Source organism: Protopterus annectens, chromosome 4.part0 (assembly GCF_019279795.1).
Source record: "Protopterus annectens isolate FY-2018-M chromosome 4.part0, PAN1.0, whole genome shotgun sequence".
Classification (NCBI taxonomy): Eukaryota; Metazoa; Chordata; order Ceratodontiformes; family Protopteridae; genus Protopterus; species Protopterus annectens.
The window spans coordinates 1796907978-1796923597 of NC_056733.1; the positions used below are offsets into that span (position 1 = coordinate 1796907978).

At 37.5% G+C, this 15620-nt stretch overlaps 1 protein-coding gene across 1 annotated transcript in view; it reads left to right on the plus strand.

Annotated features, from left to right (window-relative positions):
- LOC122800026 (LON peptidase N-terminal domain and RING finger protein 1-like) overlaps window positions 1–15620 on the plus strand; it is a 770380-nt gene that overhangs the window by 460423 nt on the left and 294337 nt on the right. Inside the window, exons 7-8 of the mRNA XM_044069488.1 lie at window positions 2330–2444; window positions 9054–9175. Coding sequence (XP_043925423.1) covers window positions 2330–2444; window positions 9054–9175 — 237 coding nt within the window. The remainder of the gene's footprint in view (window positions 1–2329; window positions 2445–9053; window positions 9176–15620) is intronic.

Genomic DNA, 15620 nt, shown 5'->3' on the forward strand with positions numbered 1-15620 from the left:
TCAAACAATTCTCTCTCACCTATAGCTAGCAATGATGTGGTAGGGTGTTTTGCCTAGAATTAATTGCCCTTGGAGTAGTCTGAGAGAGTCATACTGTTTGACCAGTCTCGAGATGTACTCAGTTTTTTTGAAAATGAATACCCCTCTACCATTGGTTCTTTCATGCTCATTTTGAGGTCTGAATGAGTGGAAGGCATTGTAGTTTTGCACGGCCGGGGTGCTCTTTGTGGCCTTGAACCATGTCTCAGTGACTGCACAGACGTTAGCATTTTCCAAGGTGAGTATGCTTCCAGGGAGTGGAGCTTCATGTTTAGACTTCTAGACTAGGATGCCAAAACTTAAGTATTTACAAAAACTAGAAACAGTATTTATCTTCAAGCTTGAAATTGTTTCCTGTGGGCTTATCTCATAAAATTTAAATGCAGACATAACTTTATTAATTATATAAATTAGGACAGTATGACCTTGAAAAGTTGTTTCTGTGAGTTCTCTGTGCAAAATGTAGTCATGGCTGAGTGGCATGTCTCAGAACACAACTCCTCAGCAAAAATTGCACAGATATAATGGTACTCATGGAAAAGCTAGAATATCTGCTGCCCATTATATCTGTATCCTCTCACCCCCAAAAAATCCATTATCTGCAAACACTGTCAAGCAAGATATGTCAGTCCTTTCTACTTTCTTCCAACAGAGAACGTCACTGTCATAACTTAACTATGTGCTTACCCATTAAGCAGCAGAGGACACAACTCCTCATCAGTGTTGTTATTTTCAAACTGTAAAATCAGGACTCATCTCTCTTTCTCGGCATGTGTTACTTTTAGAACCTCAACATATAATTTTATATACATACCCATTATGAGTCCCACTTTATTAACATCTTGTAAACTCTAGTGCACCACACAGTAAGCCATAGAATAGCCTGTAAGCCATACGAAACTCTTACCGTTTATTTAAAGGAATCCCAGTCATATCCCAGATGCAGAAACAAAACAACTTTGTGAAAATGCAAATGTGCCGATTCTTCATATTGTAGCATTAAATAATATAAAAGTCACTTAGATGTATCTTTCTACTTGAATATAAAAGCTTAAACTTGCATCTGAAATTTCACTATACTTCAGCCCTCTGTAATGCCTCCTCTGGTCTTGCCCATTTCCTTCAATAGTATGGTTACACATTGTGGTTATGCAGGTTGATACACAATGCCAGTGATTCAGATATTCTCCTTGCTGCTGATGCTGTCTCTGTTGCATTCTGATTTGCATCAAAACTTATAATAAAACTGAAATAGAGTTTTCCTTTAAGGATCATCACCAGTAAATAAAAAATCATACTTTCCTCACCTGTGAATTCCAGATCTAACCATACTTTATACTACTGGCCCCATCGATAATATCCTGTGGCTAATGCCACCCACTTAAACTCAGACTAACACTGGGTAAACAAATCAGGTTTAAGCACTTGAGTATTCATTTATGGGTATTTATGCTGATATACTAAATTCTCTACAGCCATGGATGTAATCTCCATCACCCTACTCTCTGCTTATGTCCTTATCTATCTGCTTACTTCAGTTTACAATTAGCTAGAACAAGAATATGATACAATTGACTTCTTTGCTGCTAATCATCAGTCTCAAACCCATTACTGCCTAAGCCTTATGATCTAAAATGGTTAGAGTTCAGATTATAGCTTAACTTTATTTATTTAAAATGGGCACGCAAACTGTTGCACTTTAAGTATCTATCATTAAAAGATACTCTTAGTTGGTACAACACACAACACCAACTTAATTCTACTCTAGGAAACCTATGACCCATCTCAAAATTTTAAAATTGTTTTTGTGATGCCACCTTTGCTTTTGTTAGTAAAATATGGAACAGGCTTCCATTTGGGATCAAAAAGATCTTTTGGAAAAACAAATTATTAAAATAATCATTGTTCATATAATAATGTTATCACTTGAATGTGTAGCACAAGCTTCATATTGGCTGTATAAACATTTATAAATGCCTCAATATGTAGTATTAATCCATGTTTATAGCTAATGTTTTAATAAGCTACTTGTCTTGTTGCACGTCTCCCATCATAGTTTGTCTTAATGATATTTACCCTAACTCAGGATTGTCCATTGCTTATTAACTCCTGTCTTTATCATTTGTTGTCTATGTCTTTATTTCACTTGTAAAGCTTGAAGTGTTTACTTTTTTGATTGCTATACGTAGTTTGTTTTGGGAGCTTTTCTCTGAAGGATGCAGTAATAATTTAGTTATTCCTTGCCAACACATGTAAGTAAATAGATGCTATATATGATTGTGTTTTACAGAATGTTGTTTGAGCCAGTGACAACTCCATGTGGGCACACCTTTTGTAAGAAATGTCTGGAACGCTGCTTGGATCACAACCCATACTGTCCACTCTGCAAGGAGAGCCTTTGTGAGGTAAGACCCATGTGAAATCATTGTAGATCTTCAGATTTCATTCACAACAAAACAATGTAGAAATATAAAGAGGTGCGCAGAACATAAGGGAACATAAGGATGATTACCATTTTGGTCAAAAATGGGCCATATGTGAATCGGCTAGTATGCTCAACAGATTAAATCCACTGAAAGCTTTTTCTACAAATGCCTGACCTCATGTTTTATTTTGTCATCCATTTATTCAAGGCCTTTTAGTTTTCACTAATAAGAAGACATATCTGTAGATTATGTTAAAGTTTTGCACAGTTCTGGCAGAAACCAAATCACATAGCTGTTTATTCCACCTTGAATCTAGGTTCTTCCTTTATAAACCCTGCTGAGTTGTTTGATTCCTCAGATGTGTTCTTTCATAATGTATACCTCTAAGCAATTTCTGCAAACTAGGATAAAGTTCTTTGATAAATCTGGAAGAGATACAACCAGAGGGCTAGCTCAGTTAAAATATATACAAAATTAGTTCAAAAATGTAATATTGTAGTGAGTTTCACCACAGTGTGTTGTGCTGTGTTGAGCAATGTGATAGAGCACTTTTCAGAGATTTCTCACCTTTTTATTCACTGTGGAGTGACCATGAAGTTGGTATATATAATTTAAGGGGGTGTGTTTTTACAATGTTTTCTACTCACTGGTTTCAACATTTATTTTTTGAAAACCACTGAGTTGAATGAGCATGCTTGGATTGCTCATTGGTAATCCTCTGCAAACAAGCTGATCATATTGCCTATTCTTATTGTTAAATTTCACATAAATTTGTTATAAATAGGGCTGGTCACATCATTGAATATTTAGGCACCACTCTGGCAAATGTCTTTTCTCCATATAAATGTCATCCTTAATCTTTAAGTCTTGCTTTATGTTTATTTTTTTATTCACTTCAGCTCACAAACTCAATTTCATATCCTTTAACTTGCCCTCCAACCTCTGATGTGAGCATGTCATGTCAATAAAGGTAGTTTTGGCAAACACAAAAACAACAAATACTCTTCACTGAAACTACTTTTACCAACAGTGGAATCTATGTTTTTCACTGAAGATACCATAGCTTTCAAACATTCCAATTTTCCCAAGAGCACCTGTTTTTAAGTTTAAATAAACTTTAATCCCTGACTGCCCGATTTGGGTACTTGTGCACCCGAGATCTGTGGTAAAGCGACCGCTGTTCTGGTTGTAGATGTCTCAGCCAATCAGAGCGCTGCTTTACTGCATCTAATTTGCATGCAGCACTGGCCAGTTTCTTGCTTTCATTTCATTTTGTTTACTGCTTAATGTGTGGCTGCGGACTTTAGATGGCTTTTGTTTACAATTAGGTCCACTTAATACACATATTAAGCATTGTAGAACTTGCTTGTTCCTAGTTGACAATCTCTGGAAGGAAAAGTACTGTACTCATTGAGATACTGGACAAAGGCTGCATACTCAATGAAGGATGGCAAGATCAAGCCTTGAAGACTTCTACCATGCTGAAACTTTAGTGAAGCTGTGAAAACAGTTTTGGACTGTTGGCTGTGGAGAATGAAGTCAGATTTTGGACCTGAGAGTGCTGCTGCCATTACTGATTGTTGGAGGAAATGTGGGTTGCAGTCCAAAGAAGAACTACTGCAGAAATGCTTGTGCAGTTCTACTACAATAAGGAAGAGAAGGACTAGTGGTTGTGCCATGGATTGCATTTTATTTTGAACTGTACCCTGCATAAAAGCAAGTAACTTGGGTGCTAATTAGTCACACAGTCTCTTAAACAATACACTAGTATTGTCTAAACAATAGCAGAAAATCGATTAACAGAATTTTATTTATTAATTTTTTTTTTAATTTCTAATTTATGGTAGATAATTCATTTATATATTTTAAAGGCATTTAAATATGCACTGTGCAAGGTTGCTGCTGACTGTCAGATCAAATCAGCTACTGAGTTTTATCTTCAATATATATTGTTGCTGGAGTATTAGAGTAAATATAGACTCTGTCTATGTCAGATAAATTAATCGTCATGATTTTCTTTCTGCCTTAATTGCCTTATCTGCCCCTTGTTCATATAGATAGCACCTCTGATCTAAATATACTCTGATTTATTTCAACGACATTCCACATTGCATTTTTAAGGATTCCACCAGCACTGAAAGCAAAGGACCTAACTGCCTTTATTTTCCTTCTCTCTGCCATTTGCAAAGGGTGGGGGTGGGGTGGGGTATTTTTGGGTGCATGGAATGTATTACTTGAATTTGAAATGTTTTTCTGAAAATATGAATAATCCCATATTTTGAGCATGTAGGTGTTTGTGTATGTACAACTCTTTAAAAAACTGCTCTAAAATGATGTCCTGCCTGGGTGCAATTAAGCATGCATATGTGCATGAGCATTAATGTGCTTATTTAACTAAACATATCTTATGTTAATTAGGTGTCCCTGGTGTACTTGATTTTAAGATCTTGAGCATGATTCTCTCATCTGGAGGTTGAGAGCTGTGGAAGGTAATTTTGGCAAATGTTTTTCATTTTGCTTGAATTCACCAGAACTAGTTTTGACAACTCAATATGAATACCCTTTTATGTAGTACACTGTCAAGGGCACCACATCCTCTGGATTTCTACTGTCTACCACTGTGATCACTCTCTCTCATTAAATTGGGTCAAGCTGAACTCACAAGACCATTGTTGTTACATGTTGTTTGCATCTATGAGGTTGTTAGCTTTCAGGAACTCTAATAAGCTGCACATAATTTTCCATGACTTTCTCTGGTGTGCATGAGAGGATACTCAGCCAGTAGTTGTCTGACTCCTCCCCAGACCCACCCTGATGAAAAAACATTTTTATTGCTTTCTTGTTCTTGATACCACTGCACTTTCCAATGGGTAGTATAGCCAATAGTTTATCATTTTTGCTGCCATGTCCTTAAGTGCTCAGAAATGCAGGTCGTCTTTTTTGTACTTGGCTGGCTGATGTCCTGCAAGTTTCTTCTGAACCTCCTCCCTCTTCACTTTGTCATCTGTCAGCTTGTTTCCATTTACACCACTTCATGTGGCCTCTGCTGGTATCTTTTAATGTAAATATTTAAGTAATGAACTCACCGGCTAATTCCTTCTGATCTCTTAACTTCCTCATTTCTTCTGTTTTTATTGTACTCTAAAGTCTTTCTGAGCTCTGTGTTCCTGTATTTCCCAGTATATTACCTAAAACAACTCTCATTAGCTGGTCAGTTATCTAATTCAAATGATTTTATGCCGTTCTGTGTCTAAACTCATGCTAATTTTTTCATCTTCCTTTATACATACTTATCTACTAACCCCTCCCCCACCCCTTTGTCCAGACTGACTCAGTTGTTTTCATATACTTTCGAAAGAGCATTTATGGTATAGGAAATTTTCTATGAAATGTGATCCAGTGAAATATGTTTTCAATTAATTGTTTTAAGAACATTTTTGGAAAAGAAAATTCAACAAAAAGAAAGTGATAGCATGAGGATGGTATGATTTCAGAGGGCTATGTTATGAAACTAAAGAGAGTTTCTTACCTAACGCTTTGCAAATTGTTTTACATTGGAATTTAAAGATAATTGGAGAAAAAATGCTGTCTCTTTCAGGTACAGGAATAGAATTTCTTGAATAAATAAATGACAAGATTGAATATAAAAATGTCATTAAAAAACTGACAAAGTTTAACTGTTTTTAAATACTACATGGGTTATTGCGTAAAGCACTAGTACAGAATATTACATTTTGGGCTTTATAAAATGTTTAGGTATACATTTGTGATGACATGACTGTCATGTTTGTAAAAAGCATTTCAGCTGTTAGGAATCTTAGCAGTGGAAAGTTCAACTGGAACACTGAAATAAATGGTAGGGCTGAGATAGATATTTAAATATTGGAATCAATGAGAACAGCAGCACTGCCTCATGAATCAGAAATATGGAAAATGGCGGAAATGACAACTCTTTGAGAGATATCAAAGAGCATATAATTAGTTATAGTCTGGTCACTGATGATTATGCTTAGTGAACCCATAAATATCATGTTGAAGAGATTGTTTAAGTTACTTATCTGTAAGAGGGATTAACAGTGCAGATCCGTTTCCATTCTTGTGGGGCTAGCTCCACAGGGGTAAGTCAGACAGGTGTTGGGAATGTGCATGGATTATCAAGAAGGGGTTCCTGGCCATGGCTGATGACAGATGGATGTGGTGCAAACTGGAAAAAAGGGAATGGGCACAATTTGGACTGGAGAATTTATATAAGGATGAGTAAGTAAATTTTGCTACTCTGGTAGATATGGAACTGCCCTTATTTGAAGGAATGTATAACTTCTGATTAAAAAAAAATATTGGGATGGGAGGTAAGGTCCAGGATAAAAAGAGTGGGCACTGGTCACTAACTGAGTTATAGAGATTATTAAGAGACTGACATAAGGGATGTTAATGAACAAAATGAACATCTAATAGAGAATTATTACTTGTTTATTTGTACAAAAGGCAGGCGAGAATGTTAAATTGTGCAAGTTCATGCAGTTTAGAAATATGCTGTTATGTATTACTGAAATTGCAGGATCTGGTTGCTTAGATTGCTAGTTAGAAAGAAATTATTTTAAATGTACCAAGGAGAGAACATTTCAAGGAGTGAATTAAGAATATTATCAGGTGAAGGGGACTGTTAGGTAAACAGTACTTAGTTTTGCTTTATGTCCAGCAAGCCTGTTTGGGTCAGCGTCATTTGCATTTACAGAACTGCAGGAGGCAATGAAGGTGGCGTGATATAATGTCTTTGTCTGTAGCTAACTAGTCCTTACTAGTTTGGTGCCAGGGAGGTTGGTAGGAATAATTATGTTTTTTGGTGTTATGGATAGGTTTAGAACATGTTGTATAGTTCAGGGTTCAAGCAAGTCAGTTTTATTGTAAGTGCTTCTTGTCAAACTCTGCTCTTCTCCTTTAGACTTATTTTATGCTGGGGGACAGAATGCCCTACAACTCTCTATGTGTGGGGTAAACCCCCAACACCCTCAGAACTTATATATACCAACTCTATGTTCACCATACCAAAGGGAAAAGAGAATACTCCTAGAAATGGCAATCTTGGACTGAGAATGTGTAAGTTCAGATTTTCAGTCTTTTGAGTCTCTACATTCTGGGACTCGGTATTCTGAGTCAAGCATTTTAAATGGTTACAGATTTTTCATATGCTTGGATTGTGCTTGAAAGTATGTTAGCGTAATGCTCACACTGTACTGGTTATCAACACCATTCTTTATGTTAGCATTTTTCTTAATTCCATTTTTCTGTCTGTGAAGTCAGAGTAGGTTTTACTGTAATAAATGTAAGAGGTGCAACTGATAACATTTTATTTTTTATTTTTTATTGATGGGATTAGTCCTACTTGGCTAGTGATATCCTTTCAGGGGGAAGATCCAAGCTGGTATTTTTACTACTAGGCCTGGACATCAGAGAATTCCCCTACTCTTTTTGATAGATGAAGTGGGATCTTTCACATCCAACTGAGCTCCCACCAACTCGAGATGGGAACTTGGTTTAGCATTTCATCAAAAGGGCAACACACTCTGAAGTGCAGCACCACCCCCCCCCTTCCAATGCTGCACTGCAGTGTTAGCAATCCAGTCCCCAGGAGTAGAAATAGAACCCATCATCTTCTGTTTTCCCAACACCAAAGGCAAGTGCGCAACCTGTTGTGCCACTAATGGTAATTATCACGGGTCTATATCAGAACATCAAAGTATTAAAACTTTGAATGTTCTGATATCGAACACTATTCAGTGAACGCTAAGAATAGCGAAGCTGCAGAACAGCAAATTCTTTCCTCGGGAAAGAATTCGGTTGGCAGTTTCTGTGGCTTCGCTATTCTTAGAGCTGTGGTGGAAAGTTACAGGTTGGGTTCAGGTAAGTGTGTGATTGTACGTTAGGGTTAAGGGTGGGTTAAGTGAGTTAGGGTTAGGGAGAGGATTAGGCATGTGTGCGATAGTGACAGACTTTAGGGTTAGGGGCGGTTTAAGTGAGTTAGGGTTAGGGTGCGGGTTAGGTGAGTGTGCGATAGTGACGGACCTTAGGGTTAGGGTTTGGGTTATGGTAAGTGGGTAGATAGTAGTGTATGTTTAGTAGTATAGTATTAGATGTAGGAATTTAAGTGTATGTGTGTGTGGTTGCTGTTTGTTTGATGTGCTTGTGTTGTGTGTATGTGTTCGGAGCAGCAATTTTTTTCCATGGGAAAAAGTTTGCTGTTCTGAATGTTCAATATTTTCATGTTTAGATATTTTGGGGCCGATGAAATAGCATTTCCTATTTTCATCTTTCAATAACGTGATATAAACGCATTATCACAGCTCTTTATGTCAGCATTTTTCTTAATCCCGTTTTACTATCTGTGATGAAACCACGTTTTTATGTAATAAAACTAAGAGTTGCCACTGATGGAAAGTTCGTGGTTTAAGTATGAGATCTTTCTGAAGAAATTTAGTATGTCATTTACAGACAATTTAAGTACAGCAGAATGTACAGAGGAGAGGTAATGTATTGAATAAAAAAGGTGCCGTTCATAGTATTTATTTTATTCTTTACTTTTCTTTTCAGTACCTGAAACACAGGCAGTATAATCAAACGGTGCTGCTAGAACAGACAATGACAGCTTATTTTCCACAAGACTTGACAGACAGAAAACAGGTCTATGATGCTGAAATGGCTGAACTCTCAAAGTAAGTTGCTGAAATCGCTATGGGCTGAAATGGCCTATTTTTGTACTACAGTTTTTGGTTAATCATTTGTTTAGCCCTATTCAAGAACCATCTGGAGATATTCCTAGCTGTATGATGCAACAGGCCAAATGCTCACTGACTGGCTGCTAACTATATACAGCACAATGGTGTGTGCTTATAAAGGGTCTGCTTTGACAACCTATTTTTTGAATGCCATTTTCCAAGAATGACACAACAAAATTAAATATTTTAGAAGCATAGTACAACAACATGACAAATGTATATATTATTCCACAACAGAACCTTTATTTTAAAATGAATAAGTTAGGAGATTTTTGCATGAAGCAAGCTCTTTTGTACCATCAGTGTGGGGGCAAGTCCCCCTACTTGCGCGTGCTGTACCTCTCACAACCAAGCTACTTATGAGAAATCTGAGCTTGCACAGTTTGGTGAAAAGGGAGAGTTGCAAAGTTTTCTGTCTCTGGGGGTCATGTAACTTCACACTTAGAATTATCTGGTAGAAGGGCTGTGGTAGGGGGACTGATGGGATGTTGGGGGAGGGAGATTATCTCTCCAAAACTTCTCTAATTTAATTTTTATTTATCTTACAAACTGTAAGAAATTAGCAGATTTTTTTCTGTACTTTAGCTGCCTGTTTGGAATTGCATTCTAGTTTTGTATTGTAGAACTGCCGTTAATTTCTGTTTTCATTTCTTTATATTCAGGCATGAGTGCTCAAAGTAAGACCTTGTTAAACATGCATGCAATACATATTACATATGTACACATAACACTTATGCGTTCTTATAAGGTTAAGGTAGTGAATTACTGAAAATGAGAAATAGATTATAGGTATAGCTTTTACTTGAAAAGTATTGTTACATAAATGCAAAATGTTTCCATACTGTAAACCAGTTAGTTCGACAATAGTTGCAGTCTAAGAGCAAGACACTGCTTGAAACACAGAAAAAAAAAAAAAAAAAAAAAGGACTTCAGATTTTATTTGCATTTTATTACAATGATAGTTTTGTTTCTGAAATGGTAAATAACACAATGAAGTGTTTTTTGTGCTTGTTTTACACTTGCTACAATTATGGAAATATGAAGAGCTCCACATATAAAATCTGATTTTCACTTCTTTTAAATATTTGCTCTTTAATGCTTTGAAATAATAAAATAACTAGAATGATGCAGTTTTCAAACACTGGGTCCTATTCATAGATATTCTCTGGAGCTGAGCACTGCTTTCTGCTCAGTCTGGCTATTGGCTGGTTGGCTGCACCGTGATGTACTGGAATGCATAATTAGCATGCCACCAATTTCTAGTAAAGCCTTCCTGCAAATGTCTGTGAATTGCTGACCACATAGACTGATCAGCTGCAGATAGGCAGTTCATTCAGCAGAATGTAGCTATGCATAATCTCCACAGAAATTCAGTAACAGCTTTGGTAATAGTGAGGATATGAGTGACAGAGAGTGGCCTAATTTTCATTAGACTGCTGCATGTGCATGCAGCTTGTAAAAAACATTGCTACTCATTTGTAAGCTGCTGAGCAATCAGACTTTAAGGATAGATTTTCCCTGGTTTGTCATGTGACGCACAGTAAGGAAGCCTTGACTGTGACCTAGATGCCCCATGTTTGATTAGCAGCAGGGGCACAGGGGAAGAAAGAGAGGGTAATAGCAGCAGGGGCACTAGAGGAGATGTGGATGGTGATATCAGCTGGAGCACTGGAAGAGACAAGGGAGGGTAATAGCAGGCCATTGGATAATTCTATGTCATTTGTGAATATTTATATGATTTATACAGAACTGTATGTTATGTACTAAGCTTCAAGAATGTAACCATAGTATACCCTGCTAGAAGATTAATTTACAAAACTTTAAGAAAACAAGTTGAAATTAAGTGCATTATAATGTTCTATAAAAGTTAGTTTCAATGCAGCATGGAGACAGGATGTCTAGAGCTAGAAGTTTTTTTCTGTTGACTTGGAGAGAAGTAGTTACAAGGTTTAAAATGTAAAAAGTGTTTTATTGCTTTATGACTTCCTAGCAGCTGCACAATTTTAAACAATATGTATTTTTAACACACACAGAGATGTTAAAATTCTAAGTTTCTGTTTAGCCTGGAAACTGAATCAGGTGACAAAGATTGATGTTATCTAAGCTAACCCCGCAGTAAAATGTGATAATAATTTAAGAACTCTCACAGAGATAGAGACTGTGCATTTTGTGTTTTGTCTTGGGCCTAGCAAGAATATCCACTCATCACCATCTACATTTGCCTTGCTAATAGTAAGTAACTAGAGTACAGTAATTTCTTTTAGATATAGATAAGAATATAGTAAAGATTTGTTTAGATGTTTTCTGTATTTATTTCAGACTGTCCTGCAATGTTGTTTTAAAATATTTCCTGTGATTTTGACCTCTGAAGTAACTGTTTGTTTTCTGAGTATTGTCTTGTTCTTTTATTATTTATTATTAAATATATTTAAGCCTGTCTTTGTGGCTGATATTTGTGAGACATATTTAAGCTCATAGAGGACTTGCATATGTATTTGGTGACACTGTACAGGCCACTCCTAATAGCCTGGCGCTTGGTCAAAACTACCATTTGGATTATTAGTAATATTGCACAGCAGGATTGGACACACTTTGTTATGGGCCTAGAATAGCTGATAACAGTGGTTGGTGGCAGTGATAACTACCTTATGGTCTGGGTAGAAGGGGGCATAGGTAGTAAACCTGTGCCAACCTTTCCCAGGTGTGTGTGTGTGTGTGTGTGTGTGTGTGTGTGTGTGTGTGTGTGTGTGTGTGTGTGTGTGTGTGTGTGTGTGTGTCTGTGTGTGTGTGTGTGTGTGTGTGTGTGTGTGTGTGTGTCTGTATAAATCAAATCTTAAAGTGTGTGTGTGGGGGGTCAGCTACTTAGGCAGGGATACAAAGCACAGGTTGGACAGAAATGGTGTTATAAATTTTGGCTTGACCACTCAGCTGAGATCTCAACCCTATTATAGCTGTGCCAGTGAGGAGTCTTATTGGTGGTCTGGAGAAAGAGGGAGAAACCAGCCCCAGACTGACTGTGATCTCTGTGTGCTCTTAAGAGAAATTGTACTTGACTGTCTGTGTACTTGTCATCCTCCCATTGTGTACATTCCCCACTGTTGCCAGTGGTGAGGATTGAGGCTCCTTGATTATTGAGCCAATGCAGGGGTATCACATATTAATGTTGGACAATGGTGCGATATCCACATCACATATGAATTGGTTGACAGCCACATCACATATTACTTGGCTTGTAGTGGTGATGATATTGAATTCTTGTAGCTTGTATACAGTGGTTACTGAAGGTGTTTGTACTTTCAGTCAGCCACGTAGTTGACATTCAGAGTTCATATCACAATTGTTTTATTTTTTTGTTAGCTTAGTTAGTCAGGGAGAGCAGGCAAGCATGTCAACAGAGGAGTATGGCAAGCTGACAAGGAGCCAGTTGGATGATATATGCCAGGCTATAGGACTGATGCATGCCAACCAGACTAAAGGAGACATAATTGCAGTTTTAGTCACAGTTGCATCACAGAATAGCAACCAGGAGGGCAATCAGACTGTCCTTGGACAACTCTCAGAAAATGGACAGCTCAACTTTTCCACAGACGACTTCAAAATCCATCTAGAGTTAAAGACACTTGAGCTGGAGGCAAAGCGTTTGGAAACAGAGGTAGCAAAGAGACTGAGATGTCTAGAGATTGAGGAAAATGCAAAACTGCAATGTCTGAAGGCCGAGGGAAATGAGAAACTGCAATGCCTGGACGCTGAGGAGAAGGAAAGGCAGAAGCAACATGAAAAGAAGATGCTGACTCTTCGCCAGAGTCATGGAGGTAATGGGAGCAACAAAAGTCAATAAATTTCTTCTACAATTAACAGAAAGGGATATTTTTGATAGTTTTATTCATATGTTTGAGAGGGTATGTAAACAGTGTAATGTTGACCAAGGGCTCTGGGTATAGTTCCTGACCCCCTTGCTCCATGGTAAAGCTGCAGCTGCAATTATTAAACTGTCTGATACTGATTGCTTAAATTATAATACAGTCAAAATGTGTTTGTTAGAATGCTTTAACACCTGAAGCTTATAGAAAAAGGTTTTGTGAGCATAGACGCAAGGCAGATGAAAGTGTGTGTGAATATATTGCTGAACTAAGCTCTTATTTTCATAGGTTGGTGAGTGGATGTCAGGTCACCACATTTGAAGGACTGGCAGACCTTTTGGTGAGGGAAACATCCCTTAGTACTTTTCCTGAGGATATGAGAATCTGGTTAGCTGATAGACAATGCAATACTGCAGATGAGTTGGGGAAGAAGGGAGACCTATACCTAGCAAGCATGGCATCACTGCACAGGAAAGGGACACCCTGTGCTGCCCACGGGTCTAAGGGAACCCATGGTGGGCAGCCCATACTGCCCCCAACAGAGTCCACCAGTAGCAGGTGAAGCCACTAGTCCAGGTACACGTCCAGGACCAAGGGTTAAATGTTATAAATGCAGTCAGTGGAGCCATATAGCATATAGATGTTCATGGAGGCAAGGTGGGGAACAAAAGGTGGGAGAACCATAAAGTAGGAATGACAAAATGCCAGCAGTAAGTTGTCTCGAGACTACAAGAATACCGAATTCAATACAAAAGGAAAATCAACTCCACAGCAGGTAGAATCCAATAGCAGTTTATTGTTCCACACAGGTTTCCACATAGTTAAGCGCTTTTTTCCCTGAATCGGTACTTCTTCAAAACAAATGACAGACTGAAACTCAGTCTTTATAAAGGATAACCACACCCTTCCCTTAATAGTTAAATAATAAGCATCATTGATACAATCAATTGAAAATTAAAACCATTGAATTGGTTAAAATAATAAAGCACCAGTAAAACATATTCAAATACATTATCATAAGGAAAACTGAATAATATAAAAAATAGAACTCAAAAGATTTTTTTGTCCTACAGAAGCACTTATCAACCTAAAATATACTTCAATTTCAATAAACATGAAATACTAATATTTTCATTGATACCAGGAACCTGGGTAGCATTTCATCTTAATTGCCACCTAAGTTCACATATGTCCAAGTGTACATCTAACACTCTCCGTTGGGCATTCTTAACTAACTGCTGAAGAACCAGAAATTTAAATATGTGTTGGTCATGCTCTTGCAAATGTCTACTTAGAGCATTAGTCATTTTATGATTCCTGATATCCAACAGGAGTTATTTGACCCTGTCTTTTAATCGCCTGCAGGTCTTTCCCACATAAAATGTGGGGCATATTTGACACTTAGCCAAATAAACCATATTTTTGCTGTTACAATTATAATGCCCTGTTATGTTTATATCATTACCATTCAACCTAAAATGATCTTTGGTTTCCAACAAATTCCTGCAGCAAGCCCCATGCCACAGTTAAGGTTCCCACTGGTTCTGGACCAAACCAAACCATCATGGTTTCCCTTGGATTCCAAAATGTTCTTAAATGACCTATCCCTGCTATAAACTACCACTGGGGCTAGTCCAACTTTGTTACTAATATTGTGATCATATGACAAGATTGCCCAATTTCGTCTAATAATCTCAGCTACTGCATTAGCATCAAAGTTGAAAGTTGTAATAAAACTAAGGGTTCTATTAGGCTGATTGATAACATCAGCGTGGAGACCTTCAGCCCTCAAACCATTTGCATCCAAACTTCTTAAAATGGGCATGCAAGTCCCATCAGCCCATTACCTCATTACTTCCTTAGCAATTTTACATATCATTTGCAGGGTATATCCTCTTTTCAGGAACATTTGAGTAATAAAATCCACCTCAACCTCAAATTGGGTATCCTCACTTACCATGCGGGCAGGCCTCAACATCTGTCCCTTTACAATGGACTTCTTGTGGTAATGGAATTAGAAAAGGTGGACTTACGATAAATCTCTGATGTCAGTTTGCCATTTTGCTCATCAATCCTTGAACAAATATCCAAATAGGTGATGCATTCTCTACTATGGGTAAAAGTAAACTTCAAAAAGTCAACCATCCCATTGATATATTCCAGGAAATTTGTTAGGAGTTCTACCGTGCCTTCCCATATAAGGAATATGTCATTCAAAAATCGAGTAAAACATGAAAGGCACTTAAATAAATTACTCTTGAAGACATATTCTTGCTCCCAGTTTGACATCCCATAATTGGAAAAAATGGGGGCACAAGCTGCCCCCATAGCCTTTACAATGGACTTCTTGTGGTAATGGCCCTCAAAGTACACATAATTATTTTTTAAAACCAATTACATCAGTACCAACAACTTATTGATCAAATCCTGATCATACACCTCTGTTTTTAGTCATTGGGCCTCCAACCAGTTCAGGCCTGTCTCATTCGGTATTACCGAAAATAAATTACAAACATCTATGG